Genomic DNA, 21576 nt, shown 5'->3' on the forward strand with positions numbered 1-21576 from the left:
GGTTTTATTTGGCAGTCTCCATCACAAGGTGGCAGTCCATCCGAGGTGCATGTGACCTTGTAGTCAGTGATGTGAAACAGTGTAGGTGGCTCAGTGACTCTGTACATACAGAAATGTGTTTGGTATCCAGGAAACCACACAGGGTTCAGGGTGCGGTTCAGCCCAACGATACAAAGATGTTTTCACAGCGTTAGTAGATGTGACTGAATGCTGGGAAGAAACTGGTAGTTTGTATTTTGACTTGATGATGACATAAGCTGCAACTGTGCTGCCATGCATGTCCATGCATCAGCAATGCAACCACACCTATAGTACTGTGAAACTTGTTAAAAAGTGATGTAAGGCTGAAACCGTGCAGCAGGGTGAAGACATTCCTGCTGCTTTCACTCACCAAGTTTGGAAATGTGTGTGTGTGATAGATATAACTGACATCTTCCAGTCATTTCAAGCATGTTGTTTTTCTTCAGCAAGGTATCTAGATACTGTGACTAGTTTCAGTATTAGCCTCCAGCAATGTAGCGTATCTCATAGCTCACTCATTCATAATTGCAGCATGGTGCTGGGTTCACACTTTCTAGCCTTCAGAACAGGGGGCAAACTAACTACAATACCTAACAATATAAAGAAACACAAATCCTCTTCATACTCTCGTGGCCAGTTTATTAAGTATATCTCTGTAACTGATTGCAAATGCAGAACATATCAACCAATCACATGGCAACTCAATGCAATTAGGCACAGACGCAGTGAAGATGATTTGCTGAAGTTCAAGAAAGGTAATTTAAGTAATTTTGACTGTAGCATGGTCAAAGTTACCATGAAAGGTTTGAACAGTTTGAGAAACCCATTCACCCAGTGAAGCAGTGGGCAGCCACCAGTGCAGCGCCCGGGGAGCAGTGGGTGGGGACGCTACCTTGCTCAGGTGTCCGTCCCTCAGGGTAGCCGTTCATCAGGGCAGCGGTTCTGGGATTATCCCACACAACCATTTTTTCAATTTGCAGAAAATTGTCTGGTTAAATGCAAATTCAAATGATGACTCTTTTTACCCAGGTATGCGGAAGAGCATCTCTGAACACACTTGTAATAAACATTGCGCAGACACGAGGTGCCGCTCGTGTCTAAGAACAGGAAACTGAGGCTAGAATTCAGGTTCAAGTTCAGGTAGCTGGTGGTGAAAGGAATTGTAGTTACATACTTTGGGCCCCTTAGTTAGGCGTACTTTAAATGCCCCAGCCTACCTGAGCATCGTTGCCGACCATGTCCGTCCCTGCATTAGCACAGCTTATAGCCGGATAACACATCATGTCACGAAGCTGAAATGATGTCAAAGGGCCAGATCCCAGTCCAGTAGAGCACCCGTGGGATGTAGCAAAACAGGAGATTTGCATCATGGACAATGACTCCAATATCAAGTAAATATGGGAAGAATAATAGTTACAGTGTTTCGACATGCTGAAAACTACATATTCAAATGTGCAAAGCTGTTAACTCGTTCCCTCTGCAGGCATGCTGATGCATAGAAATATCGTCTGCACTGCACGTGTTCCAGCTTCCTCCTGAGCAAAAGCTCATCGGTATGAACTGGGAACACCTGCTCCCTGCTCCCGGACATTAAAGCTGTGGCTGGCACTCCATTCTGCCTCGTGTTCATCTACACCCATACACACCCTGCACCACTGATCTCACTGATTTGCACAGCTCATTAATTTTGTATTTATCTACGTTAGTTTAATAAATTATGTTCTTAAACTGACAAAAATCCTTTTGTCATGGCCTTAAAGGCCAAATTGAAACAAATGGAAAAAATACTGGCCCGTACCAGTGCTACTGCTCAGCCTCCCAGTAGCTGCACCTATGGTATTAATTTGAAATTCCCGACTTTCTTTTTGAGTTATCCCATTCACGAGCTTTTCAAAAGACTTGCCCTCTGAACTTGACCTATTAGAGGGCAAGCCCAGGTGACATCTCTCTCAAGTTATCACACGCACAAAAATGGGCGGTCACGCCCCCTGCCATGCACGGTGATGATAATACTCGAGGCCTTTCAGACTGTGCAGTAAAAACAGTAAAAAACAATTGTTTCTGTACATTAATAATGCTTAAAATTGCTTTGTATCAATTCCAGCTACACTGGTTTACCCATTCAGTACACATTTATACTGCTTATCCATGCTAAATAATAGACTTGAAAGTAAAGTGATACAGACAGTATCATATACATACACTAAGCTGTAACACAGATGTCGCCAATTAAACTAGCAGATGTGCTTCATATGTCTTTCCTTAATATAAAACACATTAAATTATTGTGCCATAAACCACACTACTTAAACTCTACACACTACTTACGAGAAGGTTATCAACCGATTCATTTACTTTAATAATGTTTTGCATTCATTTTCCTGTACTGACGCTCCCTGGCTCTTATTTAAAAGCAGACAATAACTTTCCCCTGAAGGAAACGCACAAAAACTTACATAATCCATCTTAGGAGAACAAACGAGACGAAAATACCACAAACTCACACCATGTGTAGTGTTTTGTTTATTGCAATTCATGAACAGAAAGAGGGAGTTGAGAATCTGTCACACGCAAATGAAGACTTTCTGCAATATTTATCCAAGGGATTAAAAAGATGAATGCGGCAGGGCGATTCGGCTCTACGAACAGCGAGCCCTGCAGGGTCTGTTAAGCCCTACGATGTACAACAGGTAATAAACAAACACAGTAACAGTCATACAGTAATACTAGGATGCACATTCTTACAGAATGACTTGTCTGCAGTCTTATTCTTTCTACAAGCTACGCTACTTTGTTCATTAATGGCAAGAAATATAATACTTCAAATAATGCGTCATCTCTCGGAAAAATAACAGCAGGGTTACTTTTTTGAAAATAATAATAATAAAAATCTTGATCGTAGAGATTTATACAGCTTATGCAGCCTCATTTGACCTCCTTCAAAAAAGAAAACAAAAGAAAACAAAACAAAAAAAATCAGTCCCAGGAGGGCTTCAGTGGCTTGAAACTCAAAGGACTTGAATGAAAAGAATAAATACAGGTTTGTCTGCAGCCCAACCTTCCTTAAACTTCACTAAGACTTCATGTATATAACTGGGTCAGAACATTTGTTATGTATTAGCACATCATATATTATTATCCAGATTCTGACATACAGTTTATTTGCTCAGTTCTGAAAAATCATCAACAATCGGCTCCGACATCCACATTCCCACCTTCTAAACATCATATTGGGACTTTTTTTCCCCTCTTCTCCAAACAAAATTGATTTTTTCCCCCTCCACATGAGGAATGTTGTCAGGTGGCCAAACTAAAAATATGGCATTTGTAAAACACAGATTTATTGGCAACGTGCTACAGAGCACCACCTGTGTCTGCAGCACCCACGGGGTGAAATTCCTAAGGCTGTCAGCACGTCACAGTAAAGACCTGCACCTCCCTTACCCACAATGCACTTTTTTGCACACCTGAGAATCCCATTCTGATTGTTTTTTTTCTTTAAAATGAGCATGCATGATCAAAAACATTTGTTGTTCAGGCTGTTTTGTGGGTAAAATATTAGAAAATTTAAGACCTTTATGTTTTAATCTATTGACATTTATCGTGTTCATATACATTTAGAAATGTGTAAACATTGCTGGTGTGCAATATCATTAATGTGGGAATGCTTGATGTGTTTTGTGCTCCTGCAGCAAATACATTTAACACATGTCTAGGCAGCATTTGTAGTCAATGAATCATTCCTTGTGTAGCTAAATCTGATCCAGCTAGCGCAAAGGGGAAAAGCAGAGACTTAGGAGAAGATCTGGAGCAGAAGGCTGGTTGTCTCAGGTACGGACACACAAGTGGGGAAGAGAAAAGAGGCTACAAATAATACTGTGGTTGATGGTCAGTGTCGAGTGGAGAAAAGAGGTGAGGCTGAGGGGACAAAAGGCTCAAGGCTGGGTCACTGCACTGGGCTCCTTGTCATAGATGTAGCTGCCCACACCACCAGTGTTCACACCTGGAAAAACCACAGGGACACAGCAGCGGGAGTCAGGGGTTAATCAAGAGGGAGAGGCAAAGCTACGACATGAGCAGGACAGGTTGCGACGCATTTCCTGTATTTTTAACCTCTGAGTGGAGGAAGCTTCTGTGAAGCATACAAACTTATGATGAAACAACTGAAATGTGTAACATGTGCAGCTCAGACATTCTGCTTCAAGTGTAGCTGATAACTGGTGGGTTGACAGCACCCCCTAGCGGTTACCTTTGGGCCCAAAGAGAACAGCATAGCATGGTTTGTGGCAGTAGGGCTGGCCATCATGCTGTAATGTGAAAAGAAAAGAAAGATTAACACGACCATAGCAATAAGAAAAGGGTGACAGCTCTCATTTCTGCTTTATTTTAGAAAGATTAGTTAATTTACTTCTGCAAATGAGCAGATCTACTTGTTGTTGGTACACCCGACAGTTCAGACACCCACATCTTTGGAGTGGGGGAGGAAAACCCACGCAGGCACATGCAAGAACCACACACGGTGAGGCGATGGTGCCTACCACTGTGCTGCCCCCATATCAAATCATTTCTTCTTTATTTGTGTAAACCATTAACTGCCATACTGTTAAGACTGTCTAATATTTTTAAACCAGTGAGTGTTAGACAAGCTTTTTAAGGGCAAACTTGACAATTCAGATTTGGATTATATGTAGCAAACCTGCTAATTTAAGAGATTTTTAGGTTAGGAATACAAAGAGTACGTTCTTGTCATATTCAAGATGTTTTGCCTCATTTTCTTTTCGACACTTCTTTTCTCAACTCTTCAGTTTTTCCACTTTTCTGTTCTGAATTCCTTCCGCCAAAACACCCGTTTTTCTCACCTCTGCGTGGCTGCCAGCAGCAAGAGTCTTGCTGCACCTCTCGCAGCGCAGACAGGGGCGATGCCAGTCCTTGCCCAGTGATGTCACCTTCTCGGCTACGGTGGAAAACACACACAAATGTATACAACCCTGGTGACACACTGTAGCAACCACTTCGCAGATTCACACCTTCTTGCTCAGACACGTTTCTTAATACCCCGTTTCCTGGAAGCGTGAAACTACTTACCAAAATACACCTTCTTGTTGCACCGAGGGCACAGGTTGGCCTCCCCAGAAAAAGTGGTGATGCTGCCAGCTGTTGACACATTACAGACACATTACAATAGTGGCAAAGCAAAAGGGGAACGGTTAAATAAATGACCACCTGTTTTCCCAGGTGTAAAATTTAGTCAACTAATAACATGGGGTAATAAAAATAAAAATGAAGTGCTAAGCAGCTTTTACACACTTCAAGGGAACAATATTGAGTAAAGACACTAATGCTGCTGATTTAGATACTCTGGTTGCCAGTTTTAAACACCTTCCTGCAGGAGCCAATCATTTGGTCTGCTGCAAACAGCAGATGAGTCAAAAGGCAAAGACAACATGCAACACCTTGTTCCACATGCAACACCTGACCTTAACTACAAGAACCTTTCCTCTTTATATTTCAAGAAACTTTAAAACCTTCTTTCAACTTTCCTGATTTTGAAATGATACGAGTTCACATCTTCATATCATCTACTGCCCAAACGTAGCTCTCACATAATGAAAGTTTACAGAAATGCCAAACAACTGAATCCACACTATTTAAATACTTTTGCATCTGCTCTTGTCTGACACATCTAAAAAAAAAAAAATCCCCTTCAAGCCTCAAGAGACTTTGCACACCGACTTTCTTATCACTGAGTCAGCCGCTTCCCTTCTGACCAGCAGCTTCTTGCAAACACCCAAATCTTCATCGGGTGGGGAGAAAAAAAAAACCAAAAATCCTACCAGCTGAAAGAGCCACAAATTTACAGCATGAATACACTTTCCTGTTTACCTTTTGATGGTGCCTTGGGTGCGTAAGCACGCTTCTCTTCAGCTTTGGAGGCTGAATCCACGCTGGTGGGAGACCCGTTGTTGTTGGCAGGGGTATCATACACATACGAACCTGCTCCACCAATGTTCACACCTGCAAATGTATAAGAGTGAAGTGAGGGGCGGACTTTGGTGGCGAGGTCAGTAACAGCAACACAGAAATGCAAAGAAATGTGGAAAAACAAAACAGATTTATTTTTCCTGATAAATCAACCAATTTTCCATATATCTTATTTATTTATTTCATTTTTTGCTTATTTATTGAGACGTGATGACATGGTGTACAAAGACCTGACAGGAACTCAAGTATGTGAAGTTGACTTGCACTTCACCTTTTGGCCCAAAGAGGGCAGCATAGCATGGTTTGTGGCAGTAGGGCCTTCCATCGTGCTGCAGGAGAAAGAAAAACACCATGACTTATGGATGAAACAAACTGATACAACATGCATATAAAGGACAAAAATATATATACTGACGCAAAAGGGAAAACTGGGCGTGACATTTCTGAGAAGTCATATTTCTGACACTCCTTTCTGACGTCACATTTTTAATTTTGGTCTTTTATTTAGGTGTATGAAAAGATGGAGTGACTATATCCAAAAATGGAGCTGACTCCTGTTCATTTTCCCCCTTCACCTCACTTCTTCCTAATGATGATGTCACTGTCACAGGTTACTTTGATGACAGTGGCCGTATCCAAGCAACAGGCCTGTGTTGATAAATTCACGCCACACTTCACAGTGAGCCATGTGTCTGCATATGCGGGTGCGCTATGAGTTTCCACTTGAGGAAGGGGAGAAAAAAAAAAATCTAGTCAAAAATGGCCTGTTGCTGATGCATGCTGGGAATGTGGCGGTCAATGCAGGAGCATGTGACCAGCCTGGGTAGGGGATCAGGGCTGAGAGCCAGGGTGGCCACTGGTCCAGAGCTCAATGCCCATAGATGAGAAGAATCAAGTAATTCAGCAGGCTAGGTGCCAGGCTCAGGGTGGTAGAGGTGAAAAAAAACAGAAAAGACCCCACAAAAACAGGCATTTGACGTTAAACAACGCACATACCCACAATCCCCTCTGCTTTTGCCACATGAGCTCCTTTTCTAAGAGCAAAAAAAAAAAAAAAAAAAAAAAGCCTGCTCTTTCAGCTTTAATAATGTATCAACCGGGACAGGATCAGCTACTGTTAAAGCAGCCACACACTCCTTTCACGCTTCCTGTTAAACACTTACGAGATCCATGAAGGTAGGGGTGCCGATGCCAGGCTATGAGTAAGCAGCGGTGACTTTCTCAGAAAACAAAGGGCTCCTCTGTCAAGAGTGTACTGTTAACAGCCTCATGTACAGAGTCCCCCTATGGCACCAGACATAACCCATCCAGAGCCAAAGAGACCCTGAAACTGGATTATCCATAGCAGAACGACCCACTCTGTTTCCAGCAGTTAAACTCCTACATCCTGAAGTTTAAATCTGTCTTTTCCATCTATTCTTCTCAAATTTCTATTCTTTCCTGACCTTTTTTTTGTATCCTCCTGTTATGCTCTGTACCTCAACAACTTCTCACTGTTGCGCTGGACTGGAGGTGCCATGTGAAACACTAAAAGGAAGGTGGATTAACTTCAGACTTCTCACATTCCTTTGTTTCCCCTCATTTTATACACAGCACATGTTGCACTGTAGGTGTTTTAGGATGACAGGTTTCCAGCATTTCAGCATTTTTCCCCAGACAGTTTCACCTTCTTTACTGCAAGTTGCTTAATTTCCATTCGGTTAACCCTCATTCATTTCATCAGCGCCTAAATTTGCCACATTTACACACATTCAAGGTCCAATGTGGAGACTTTTCACATTAACTCTTTGATTGCTGGTCACTGCATGAACCAGAGAGAGCTGCTTCCTTCCTTTAGCCCACAAACAACTGACCGCACTGGGCTTCATCCTGTCCCTTTAATTCCTTTTAAAGAAGAAGTTCACAACCCTCTGCATACCAGGTTTTAGATGAAATCAAACCCTCTCCCAGGCAATCCCACAGTCCCTTTACATTTTTTTTTAAAATATGAAATGTCACATGGACTGGTTCGGGTTTGGATGCCGTCCATGGAGAGAGAGGGAGGACGGAGAGGATGGTGGGCAGAGAGAGTGCAGGCCTCAGAGAGACTGTCTGACTACTACATTACTGTAATCACAAAGAGATTAAAACAGCAGAGCTGCATCCTTTGCGGTCTGCAGGGAAATTGGTTTTGTGTACAAAGAGGCTGAGATCATATCCTCCTTAACCAAAGTGAGAGACTCAAAAAGGTGTCTGAGTGACATCCAAGAAGGTGAAATTGAATTGTTGGCCGGCCTATGAAAGGCAAATAAAAAGGGCGAGATAAGAAAACCCCCAGGGTGAAGGTGCCAGATAGTGAATAGTCAGGGGAAACTACAGCATGCTGAGACATGATAGAGTGGTTTGGTTACGCAAGACTGAGAGGAAGGATCTGAAAGAGACTCATCCTGCAGGACTAAAGAGGGTCAAATTCCCATGGGGACAAAACATATTGACAGATGCAACCAGACATAAAACAAGGAAGGAAAAGGGACATCCCCCTCAGCAGTTTCCTGCAAAAATTACAAAAGGTCAGTGAAATAAACTCCCCCAAATACAAAGCTTCTATTTGAAAAGACTGTATTCTTTAAGTTTAATGAGATTTTAAACATTTGAGGTTAAGACACCTTTTTTAAGTTTTCCCTCAAAATGCAAAAACTCCCTGTGGAAAAGCCAAACGTCTTGTGTCAATTAGTAATGTTGCAGACTTGATTCTTTCTGGCCATCTGTACTGTGCTGCGATTATTATTTGCAGAAAAAAAGGCTTAACTACTGGAAATGGAACTTGCATTAACAGAAAACTAGTTCATAAATAGGTTATCAGTCGCTATTAAGAGGACAACTTTAATTAGAGTAATTCACATCAGTGCTGAGTGCCATATCACTGTCCCGCCTGCAGATACAGAGCCCCCCCCAATTCAATTACATTGCCAGCAGAAAGTTATATTTTAGCAACAAATAAAAATAAAAGCAAAAGTGTCACAAATGTGAAGCAAACTACAAAATAATCTTTCTTCCATATTAATCAGTTTGAAAACCAGATTATTCCTGTAAGCTGTTTGGCAATAATAACCCCACGTTTGTTATTCATCAAGCAAAAACAGTCTTCTGATTTAAACTTCTAACATGCCAAAATTGGCCACTTTACTGTGGCACTTCATGAATTTCTGTGAGCCATTAGAGCAAAACACTTAATGGAAAACTAAACAGAAGAGATTAACAGATGATGGGGGAAAATGCTTATCTGAAGAACCAGATAAGAATTTGCACGCATGTACATCAGCAGCACAGTTAGCTCTTACTGACCTCAGCGTGGCCCCCGGCGTTCAGCAGCTTGTTGCAGCGGTCGCATTTGAGGCACAGTTTGTGCCAGTCCTTCCCCAGTGATGACACCTTTTCAGCTGCACAAGAAAGACAAAAAACAAAGAAAGAAGAAGTGCGTGAGTGCAACCACGGGCATAAAACAACATTTATATAGATTACTTGAAACAACAGCCTTTTATTTTCCCCATCAGCTGTATTGGGCTTTGTGCGTGCTGTTCAATCAGTCATCGCCTGGAGGAATGACGTCCCTCATTGCTTCACTCTCCACAATAACCTCGTACTGTATCTCTGTGGCCCGATTGAAAACCTGTCAACATGCCAACTGGGGATGAGGGGAGAGTGGGGGGTTGGTATAGGAGGTGGGGAGAGTGGGAATGCCTGTGTACCGCACAGGATGCTGTGATGATGTCACCGAAGGATAGACGGACAGCTGTGTTAGTCCCAGTCCAGCGTTAGCAGCAGGGGGTTGCCAACATCTAACCCAATTCTTTTGTGTTACACCCACAAACACACAAACACCCATCCCCCGATTTACAGTATACCCATCCTGCTGGATGCGGTCCTCCAACTGCATTTCCATTACCCCCCCCCCACCCCCCTTCCCCCGAGTCACCCAGTCGAACTGGCCCTGTAGACAAGCCAGGGAGCCTTATTATACACTTTCCAATAATAAATCACCACTGCTTCAACACAATGAGCCCTAAGGAGTCGCAGAGGCAGCAGAGGAAACACCTTCCCTTATCAAGGCAGGGCACAAATAGCCGGATACGGGAATCTGCTTCCTTACATACCCAGGACTGGAAAAAACACAAACATATGCACATCGGGCATGCATTCATTCCTTCTGATGTTGTTTTCTTCCTGTGCTATAAAACCAGGAATTCAAGTTGTTTTAGGACTTAAGAAATTTGAGATGTTGAGTCGTGAAACAGTCCTTTTGCTACATATGATGAACTACTACAGGAGTTAGCTTGGCTAGCTAGGTGAAGCTCACTGACAAAACATCTGTCTGAATTCACAAACTTCCACTAGGACACTTTGATATGGAAGCCCTGCTTACTCCTGTATTGCATGATTTTACCGGGTTGTGTGCATTTAATGACAATCACAATAGCAGCACTGTCTCAGGCTGGAACAGATTGTCTTCTGACCAAACCTCATTAAAGTTATAAGTTTTTGCTTTATGAAGGCATTTCTTTATTACATCTAATTGAAATCAGAAGAGCACTGTGGTCACGTGTCAGCAACAATTTGAACAATAATAAAGACTAGACTTAAGATACGCAGACTCTCGACTTTGAGAAAAAAAACAAGGAAAGTACTGAAAGCACTTGTCTATTTTTATATCACTAAAATTTATTAGTATTTGCAATGATTGCAAACTTCCATATGACAAAAGAGTAAGTTCTGAGCCTTGTGTATCTGTGCGTCCTACTCATTTTGGAAGCAATAGCACACCTCAGGTCATGATGCACTGCCTTTCTTCTGGAAATGCTGTTTGAACCGACCGTCTTCTGTTAATTTTTCTACGGCGTCTTTATATTTTGGGCTCGTCTGATTAAATCAACTTTGTTCTTTGGATAACCAAGTTAAATTTGATTTGATTTGATGCGAATGACAAAAATTAGATTTGGACTTTCGTGTGGAAAGGATCGCTTTGGGAGATCTGATTACACCCTGCTGAGGTTTCCACTTACAAACAGTTTCACTGGCCATTACAACAATGAGACAAAAAGGGCAACAACAAGGCCCTGGAGAATAGTGGAAAGAGGGGGATGCAGAATGATACATGTGTAGCTGCTGCACATACATGTGACAGAAAGATTTGCATGGACACTGTAGCTCCTTTTGATGTTTCAGCTTTAACTCTAGCAATACTTCACAGGAAAGACCTTTTAAGCTGTTTTAACCTGTTTGCAGGGTTAGCGCATGCATTTTCAGGTTTCTTTCACATCTTTACAGTATCTTGAGATGATGTTTGAAGAGAGTGCAAATACAACCAATAAGGGTTCTGCCTTGTCTGTGTGAGCGTTTGATTTGTTTCATCATAAATCTGAGGACACGAATCTACTTCTTGACACGTATCCAGTGTTAAAATAAGCTGCATAAATGGGCTACAGGGAGCCTGCCAGGGCAGATTCATGAATACAGACACACCTCCAGACAGATCTGAAGTCAGTGTATGAATGGAAATGGACGTCAGAGCCTCGCCAGCATGTCCTTGTTCCTCTATGAGTGACTGTCCACTGTTTGAAGGCTGCCTGATTTAAAAGCCGGCTGCTGTTGTAAGAGGAGTGAGCTTGTCTCTCTCTGTTATGTGATGGGGGAATATAGAGTGGGGGGAGTTATAGAGTGGGGGGAGGTAGAGGGGATCTACATCCCCCGAACACTAAAATAAAGCTAGATCATTTGGATTTGGGTATGTCATTTGACAAGCATGTCAAAAAGAAAAGGGGGGGAAAAAAACACATTTAAAATAAATAAATAAAAGTTACATAATGACTGCGCCGAGGGACGATAGATGGTCTCAGTATCCCAAAATAGTAACAGTGTGGGTGCAAATAAAGCAAATAAAATGCCATCGCATTTTCCTCTACCTGGTTACGGCAACAACATTAGGGTAAATGCACCCACTTGTGTAAACAAGCAGGCTCCTCTCCGGATACTCACATTTACACTGTCAACACCGACGAGAATGTGCCAAATCCTTTTAGCCAGACTGTCTTCTCTCACGACAACATGCGATTTGCTTCACTCAAAAGCACACACAAAAAAAGGATTCCACCATGACTTGATGTAAACAATGGAAGTCCTTGAGGAAATCACTGCTGAACAGTGGTGAAGCACCTCACCTGACATTCCTTTCTGCTTTTGCTTTATAGCTGAAGTAATGCCAACAATTCATGGCTTTTAACTGCGTTGAAATAGCCGGGGGCTGAAAACAGCGGGGTGAAGAACCACCACTGTCACACAGTAGATTGCAAATATTAATGAGTGTGACTGCTGCCTAACCCAAAACACAGCAACTAAATTGAATGTGACATAAGATATAGTGACATGACACCAAGTCTTGAGCTTGCATTTGATAGCTGATCTAAGAAACTTAATACGTGGTCCAAAGAGGGTTGATAATAGGAAATGAGGCCATCGGCAAGAGACCTTTAGGAGTGCCAAAAATCAACCTTTGGTGCAAGAAAGATTTCATTGGTGAGTTAAACACCGACACCAACAGGCTTCAATAACAGCTTTATGAATGCATATATAAGAGATTTACCTTGAGCAACACCCTCAACCTCTGGGTGACCGCTTTTAATTACAGGGGACATGCTGCCTGGTGGAAGGCAACCTGTCTTTAAACAATGGCATTCAACATGCTGACTGCAATCACTCTCAGGCAGATTAGTGAAGATTTTTGAGGCTACGTCCACACTGACGTGTTTTCGTTTGAAAACGCATCGTTTTCTCTCCGTTTTGGCCTCCACACTGACAGTCCACACTGAGATGCCGTTTTCGCACAAGGAAAACGCAGCGTTTTGAAAACGCTCTCGAAAACGAAACTTTCCCGTCACAGTGTGGACAGCGAAAACGCAGACTTTTGAAAACGATGACACGCGTTAGTCATATGATGCAGTCATGTGACCAATAAAACTAAGATAGCGGAGGGTATCATACAGCAGTTGTTTTGTTTGCTCTCAATTTTGACAGCCCTATTAAAGATTAATATCAGTCTGTACATGCTCCAGATAGCTTTTCTTCAAATTCTTTAATTCTCACCCGCTTTTGCAACTTTGTACTTTTGAGTTACTCGCAGCAACAACTCCACCTCATTGTTAGTCCATTTAAAAAAACTCGGTGCTTTTCCTCAACATTCTGCCGCGACGTTTCAAAGAGCCGGAAAGTACATAAGCGGCAAACAGAAATGAGGCAGGTCGAATCTTCTTGCGTTTCACGCATGCACAGTACTGGGACGTAAGCGTTTTCGACCATTTCAATGTGGACGCGCAACTCTGTGAAAACGACTGAAAACGCTAGTGTGGACGCGGAGCGTTTTCAGACAAAAACGCCATTTTCAAATCTATCCGGGCTAGTGTGGGCGTAGCCTGAATTTCTGAATTTGTTTTTTAACTGACGTTCTGGGTGACCTCTGAACTCTGTAAGTAGTTATTGTGAATTGTGACCCAAACTGATAGCACACTGGCTCCATGCTATTGCCATTTTACTGCCATCTCGGCACACCAACATCATTTTGAAGACACCAACTGACTGAACGGTCGCAGACCTTGTCTCCATCTTTGAAACAACCAGTTCAAAGGCAACAAGTTCATTGCACATGGTCACAATAATTTGGTCGCTTTCCCTAGTGCGACTGTAGCATAAGGCTGCCAGTGGAACTGGGTTACTCTTTTATGTTGAAGAAGCAAAATAAAAACAGAAAGGCCCACAAACAAGCATCAACCAAAGACAGCTGCAATAATAGCCTGGCAAAATATCTCAAGGGTGGGAACTCTGTATTTGGCAACGACCTCGTGTCACAGACGTCAGTTATTTACTGCAAAGTATTTGCATTCAAGCATAAAAAAACAAAACAAAATCTCTTAATTTGTTGAACTTAGAAGTGAAAATAAATTTCACCATGCAGATGCGGTCCTGACAGAGATGATGCTACTGCGGGAACACCGAGCTTTAAATGAGAAAGAGTGCTGGACGGAGGTCATCACTATAACCATATGATACCTGCACCACTGTAAGCTGCTTAACTTCATTTGTAAATTCCTGGTCTAAGCTCTTCAGTCTGCGCTCTGTTGCCCTGATTGCATTGTCAATATGGTTTAAATCACCGAGTGAGCCTGCTGCTGATCCCTCTTCTCACTGATTTATGCATTAGTCAAAGTAAAGGAGACAAAACTCGAGATACAGTACTGCACAACCCATGACCCATTTATAAAGAAATTACAGCACTAACATCCTCTCCAGTGGATCCCCAACCCAATAATCTGGTCTTATTGTTTTATTAGGAGTCACAGCATCATTATTCTAACTTTGTGTCTAACTTTTCCCCGGGAAATTGAAATCATAAGACGTCTAATGCAGAGGATAAAAACAGCAATTCAACATCAAGTAGATTCAGGATGTCTGAAAACAAATTACTTGTGTGATTGAGTTTCAGCTGGTAAGAATATCTGCTCCACTTGCAAACACAGTAGTACCTCAGAGAACTTTAAGCAGGTTATAACTTGATTTACCTTGTTTGTTCAGCTACAAGATGCCATTATGCACCAGACTGCATTAAGGCCGAACGCTGTTATGCTCAGACAAAGTTCCTCAGCCTATAAAGGGAGAGGCACCGGAGAAGGCCTGCAGCAAATGGTCTACAAACATCGGGTAATTGCACAGAACATTAAGCAACAGGACTTTAACAAGGGGTCTTCAGAGGAAATAAGCATTAAGGGGCCATTTCTCCAAATGACTTAATCACAGTTGCTTGATTGTCAACAGTAATGAAGGAGCTGCATCGAGACACCAGAGCTGACGACAGCCTGATGTACTCACCCCGGGTCAGGAGGAAATTTGTCTGCTGCCTAACTCGGAGTCATAACAGATAAAGCGGCTCGACGTACTGAACAACATTTACCCAGCTGATCTCCCACCATGCAGTGCGGGAGGAATGTCAGCCGGGGGGGCCAGGCTCTGGAATCGCATATGGATGCTCTCTTATCACTCAATAATTCAATCAGGGTGCAGTGGGGGGAAAATCTAATGTGTTTGACAAAGAGGAAGACAACAGGGCCACAGCTCTGCATGCAGCTGGAGCTCATTTCTGCAATGAGATTTAAAAAAAAAAAAAAAAAAAAAATGACTGTACCGGGTCCTGGTTTGTATGTTTAAGAGAACTCTACAGCATCAAAGCCAAAGGTATATAAAAATCGGCCGTTTGAAAGTGCTCTGAATTAGCTTGACGCAGCGTGCAGACATCAAATTAGTAGCTTATTTACATTTTTGCAAGTGATTAAGCGATCAAGTCTTTCGTAATGGTCATGATGTAACCGATGTTATTGTAAATATCTTGAACTCATGGCTGGCTGGCTTCTGTTCTGTTGCACCTTCTGGTAATGTGGACCCATCTGTTCAGCTTTTCCCACAATAAAGCCCTATTAAACACACTTACAAACCAAAACACACACACACGTGCGCGCGTGCACGCAGAGACACACACAGACACACATACTCCCTCTCCATCCTTTTTCTCATTCCTTTCATCCATCAGTGACAGCTGAGTCCACGCGGGTGTTTCGCTTTTTTGGCTTTTGTCGCAGCAGCACGATGACTGCATGTCCTAATAAGCACCACACACCTGACTGGCAGAGTAAAAGGCCCCAAAGGCAACGTTGGACTCAAGCGTGAAGGGTACACAGAGGGATGTAAGAAAGGAAAAAAATAAGCAGCTTGTGTTTCCTCCTCTGCATCCTCTTACTGTTCAGCTCTCTAAAGTACAAATACCCTCAAGGACTTGTGACCTTTTACTCAACTTAAAGACAATGGCCATTCATTTGCACCCACAGGGGAATTAAGCCTCACAAGTGACTTTGGGGGAGTTTTAAAGTAAGGAATGTGTTCATTTGTGGCATCTTTATCCTGCCTAAGTGGAATCAAATTGTTCTATTAACTTGATAGAGCTGTGGCCATCAGCAAGTGCTATATCTGTTTAAACTAAAACTAAGCTGACCCTGGCACTGCTGTGTCGAACATCATAATTGATCTGTTCAGGATGAATGTGTGTCTGCAGTTCCCTGTGGTGCTCAGTGACAGCGCAGGGTGGAGAGCCATGCTAAAGAGCGGGTAGGAAACACTTTTTTGGACGAGTCTCCTGTTGGCTGATGCAACCCCATAGCAAAACTTAGCTCTGGAGGTCGTCTGTCGCCTCAGCCAAGGCGAGGTTTCCTCCCCAGGCTTTCTCCCTTTCTCCCCTCCCTCTGTGAATAAAAAAAAGGCCGACCGCGTGAATCCTGTTGACTGACGTAAATGGACTGCAGTTGACTCGCATCCTGTCTGGGCTGGTCAAAGGAGCCGCAGGCAAAGCACCCTCACCGCAGTCCGTCTCAGTGACATGCTCACCCTCCCCAAACCCCTACGCATGCTTACCAATACACCACATTTCTTCTCTAACCAGTCAGGACACTTAGCCCAGCTTCAGGGTTTTCTAAAAGATCTATTCTGCATGTACAGCTTAGAGTAGCGGGCAATGCATTCAGAAGTGTAGGCAGGATCACTGAAATTTCTTTAGCTCCAGCCAGAGGTAATTTTGATAATGAACCCCTGAGGGAAAGAGACATCATATGACGGAGGCAGAAAATGTAGCAGCTAAGTGAAATCATCTGAGCTGTGTAAAGTGGAGTATTAAAGCAGAAGAGTGTGGTGTACTGGAGTGCCTCGATTTAAAAGTGCACAACACTTTTAAATTGACATGTGATTTTTAATAACAAGGACCCAGTGGTAACATTCACAATAACACCAGCATTAGCCATTTGGGGCAGCAAATGTATCTGTAGTGGCTACTTTTTGGTTAACACGAACAGAAAAAAAGAAATTTGATATCCACTGGCAAAATGTGCAGTTCCTACAGCGATTTAAATCAAGCCAATCCATATAAACCCATGTTAAAATGACTTCTTTCAATTATATTAGGGCTAAACTTAAGCATGATCGGGGCACGGCCACTTTGTCTGGGAGGTTGATGCTAGCTGTGTGCTAGGCTTTTAGAGCATTTCAAATATGCCAAATATGGCTTCCTCTATGGTTAATTGTAATAGCAGCCCATCCAAGAAATCTGTACTCCTGTTACACACACTAAAATTCTAATGTTTTATATCTTTGGTCTTTTTTTATTTAGCACCAATAGGCAGTGTGAACACATCCTGTTACCTAACAAGCATATAAATGAGTAAATATCATCACTTTTGGCTCCAGATAAACCTGAGATGACCAAAAACACTAAAACGAGCAAAATGCTAATGGCTTCAAAAGAGCCTTAAAACAACGGGTGACATCATGGGGTTATCGCCATCTTTTATATACAGTCTAGTGTGTTAGTGATGGTCTAACTAGGTAAGACTAAGCAGCTATAAGTCTAGCCCACTTACTTACCGATTTGCTATCGAAAGCTAACTTTCATGTTTCGATCCACTGTTGTCATAGAAACAGTGGGTGTTTTGGTAGCTGGTTGCAGGCAGGGCAAAAAGATTATTTTCAAACAGCTCCAAATAAAACTCAATCTACTGAAAACTCTGTTGAATTTCTCAGACAAACTTGGATTTTCTGATATATTAACCTTGAGTGACAAATAAGTCACATGGTTCATGTACGTCATGCCTGTTTCTCTTGCACTCTATCATATTTTGCTTCTGAACTTCTACCAGTTTTTCCATCTCACACAAACAAAACCTGTTATCCAACTATACCTCATATCTATATGATTTACAATCTATCACCTTGTGTTCTGTGTTTTATCAGCCTCCAGTTTTTACTGGAAACCTGCCACGTGACTGCACATGTACTCTCTATGTATAGAGGGCTTCAACATAGCGATACGTTTAGAACATAAATACAACAAATTGTGCTTGCTGAACAAAATCTATTTGTAAAAAATATAAAGAAGGTGTGTTGTAATAATGCAATCTCTAGAACTAATGTAATGAGCAAGCTATTTGGGTGAAATGCACACATCCACCTTTGTTTCCTCTGTGCCGTTATGTAACAAGTTGCACTGCTGGAAGGCTTGACCTGTGTGGGGAGGTGGGGTAGTGGGGAGCTCAATTGTCAGCACCCAGCTTAATGCCATCTCCATTAGGGGATCATATTTGTGCCTCAAAAAGGCAGAGAAAAGGGACTCTCATTGAGTGGCACACAGGAGCTGATAGGTTATGCAATGGCACTGAACAAGAGGCAACAACTCAAGAAATGATGTTACATAACTGAAAAGGCACATTCACACAGCCCACTGGGCAGCCAAGTGGAAAACAGGGTACTCTAGCGTCGACAGAGAAGAGGTGAGGGGGAAAAAATAGGGGTATTGTGTAGCTGTTTGGGGTAAAAGCGGGGTTTAAAAAAAGATGGTGTGTGGGAAACAGTGCCCTGCTCTCTGTGGTCAGACTGAGGAGACGAAAGTATTCGGTCTCACTAGAAGGACAAATGTACGGAGAGACAGAAAGAGCCCTGTGTGAATAGAGATGTCCTTTCTCATTATAATGCATGAAGCACTTTGAGAGTCTCAGTTTAAATAAAGGCGAGCCATCTCACCCCATTTCCCCCAGTCCTTGTAGTTTAAAGAAAAAAATAAACCCGGGAAGAGGAATTCAGGGCCTGAGGCATTGCTGACCAAAAAAGAGGAAAGAGAGCCAGAGTGAGAAAGACTACTGAATGAAAGAGAGAAAAGGGAAACTCGCAGCAGAACACCATTAGTTCCCATTAAGCTCTCATTTGTTCAGTTAGCTGCACAAAGATGCATTGCTCCCGTTTGTTATGAACAAGAATTGCATCACTCGGCTGAACTTGGGTGCTCGAAACAAGCTCAGCGAGCCGTTTTGTCCTCCTTCACACGCCAACAGTGTCAGCAAATAGTCCCCCGTGTATTATGAGCATCTCCATACCACAGGAACTAACAGACGCGTCACCGCAATGTGGACGCTGAGAATTTTAGTAAGCAAGCCCTGCAATTAAGAAGTGACCATCTCTGAGATGTTTGCATTCTTTTAATACCAGCATCAGGAGCAGCTTCCTTTTTCTGCTACTGCTTATTTGGGTTTCTTAAAAATAAGCCTGTGCTTTTAGGCTGCAGAAGCTTTAAAAGTAGAGAAAACGTTCCAACATGTGCATCGAGTGGCAATGAAATTGAACTGTCACCACCGGAAGACAGCTGTCCTTTAACACTGAAAGGAAAATAATAATAAAAAAAACCTCCTTTTCCCCAAACCGAAAGAATTTCCATCCCAGACTGCGGCTCACCGAGGCCACTTGAAATAATGTCCCCAACCCCCAACGTCCTACAGTGGGACTCAGCCAATCAGCAAGAAGACCAGGTGGGGAACAGCAGGGTGGGCCCATCTATACAGCACACCACAAACCATCACCAAAAGAAGAAAAGGGGTAGAGCAAAATAAGATGGAAAATAGACAATTTTCTCCATCAACAACACATGTCACGGTGCATTTCTAAAGCACAGAGTTTTTATTTTCCACTTTACACCCCCATTCATGCCTTTTCCTCTGACTTTAACAGTTTTGCAGAGCTGAAAATTGATCTCTGCTCTGCATTTTTCATCACTCTGCAAAACCAAATGGCTGAGAGGAGGGCGTGTGTAGGTGGAGCCACTGAGCTCATCTACAATATCTGAACTTCATCACTGACATGTTGACGCTCAGCCTGTGGGCAGCTAAACTCTTCTCCCTCCCTGACCTCTCCCTTGTCTCGTCATAGTTTTCACAGCCTCCCTTGAAATGGCTAAAACTTTAATAATACCTCCATTCACACCTCCCCTGATCTCCTTCGCTGGATGAGTGCAGTTAATTTAGTACGCACTGGCTTCCAGTAGGCCTACGCCGTCATCTTCATTGCTCTCCACCCAATAACACACCCCAACCAAAAATAACTCCGCTAGCCTGGATCTCAACATGTTACATAAAAAAACATCACACATCACTAAGGAGCTGTGACTCACCCACTGCAGCGCATTACGGGTACGGTGCATAAAATTTGTATTGGAGGAAAATAAATCTTATTTGTGCTGATATTATTCCATGCCGATGACTCTCGGGACCCATAGGATGAGCAGCAGCTGGGATATTCACTGCCACCCGTGTTACATAAGAGGACTTCCATCCACTAACATAATTGGTTTTGACCCCCGTAACAGCTCAGATGTGTGCTGTGAAGTGTACAACAGATCGGTACCCAAGATTTTTTTTCCCCCAGGCATGCAGTCAAACACAAACACAGAAATACTCAAAAAGTTCAACTGCATAACAGCAATAAAAACAAACTGAGGAGTGAGCATGTCAAGTGCAGCTTTCAGATGTAAATGCTCTCCTTTAATCCAGCGCTCTGCGCGTAGATTACTTTGCACTGTAAACATCTGTTGCAATGAATATAAGGTGCGATCACTCTCACTGTGACCGAGTCGAAGCTCACGGCTCAAGTGGGTGTCTTGTTTTCATATTTTTATTTACAAAGATGTGAAAGATGCATGTTTTCAGGTTTTCATCCCACTGACGCAGCATGATGTTGCTCCGCTCCTCTCTTGAGTGGGCAATCTCAGCATATGGCATTTCTGCACTCTTGGCAACGGCCTGCATCAGCCAACTCTCCAAAGCCAACTGCCAGGCTTGGATGTTTACCAAACACAACAAATTAAAAATGCCACAGATCAGTGTTGAAATAAGATAAATCATTCATCCAGTCTTGTGTAGACAAGTGTAAACAGGGCATGTTTCCATTCACATAAGTTAGAAGCATTTAGTGTACAAAAATAAAATCTATTAAATGTTTGCACTTTGTTTTCACTTATTGGGTCTTTTGTTTACACTAACCCCACTTTCACGTCGGCTTCTAGGTTTATCAAAGTATTTCTCTGTGAATCATTTACTTTGTCAGCAACCTTTAGTCTAATAAGACATGTTAGGAGGTTTAGCTGAAAGAGATATTCCTTTACACATCATTATACATTAAGTTATACAGTTAGCTACAGTTTCACAAATTCTTCTAACAAAATACACCCAGTTCATGTTTACATTCAGAACCTCATTTAAAAATCAGCCATTTTTAGCAAATGAGTGTAAATGCTAGTGCTAGGTCAAATGTTTGTCTTTTTATTTTCAATGAATGGACTTTGAAAAATATCAAAAATAGTTTATATCCCATTCAAATGCACCGCTCATGGGATTTCTAAATTAAGAGGATTAATGTAAAAATAAAAATTACATTGATTGCTGTGATGAGTATATTTAGCTAACGAGCCAAAAAGTAATTTAAACACGCTGGATCCCTTAAACCGGGAATCACTTACCGAAATACACCGTCTTCTCGCACTTAGGACACTTTGAGGCCATTTTTGAGTGTGGTGGTTCGAGTGAAAGTGATGTGTTTTGGTTGTCCGCAGCGGTTTCTACTCTCTAATCGTCTTCTAGCTCTGCTCTCAACAGCAAGTGTCCCGCTCCGCTCACAGAAGCTGGAGCATCTATT

General features: G+C 42.4%; 1 protein-coding gene across 1 annotated transcript; it reads right to left on the reverse strand.

The window, feature by feature from the left end:
- Positions 1 to 2521: 2521 nt before the first annotated feature.
- Positions 2522 to 21576, reverse strand: crip2 (cysteine-rich protein 2). The gene is made up of 8 exons (XM_040041487.1): positions 21401 to 21576; positions 9328 to 9422; positions 6275 to 6332; positions 5905 to 6036; positions 5107 to 5175; positions 4881 to 4975; positions 4271 to 4328; positions 2522 to 4024 (listed from the first exon to the last, which is right to left on the reverse strand). Exons 1-8 carry the CDS (start codon positions 21441 to 21443, stop codon positions 3957 to 3959), a joined length of 618 nt encoding a protein of 205 aa, XP_039897421.1. The 5' UTR covers positions 21444 to 21576; the 3' UTR covers positions 2522 to 3956.

The sequence above is a fragment of the Simochromis diagramma genome, unplaced genomic scaffold, assembly GCF_900408965.1.
Source record: "Simochromis diagramma unplaced genomic scaffold, fSimDia1.1 OVJJ01000304.1, whole genome shotgun sequence".
Taxonomy (NCBI): domain Eukaryota; kingdom Metazoa; phylum Chordata; class Actinopteri; order Cichliformes; family Cichlidae; genus Simochromis; species Simochromis diagramma.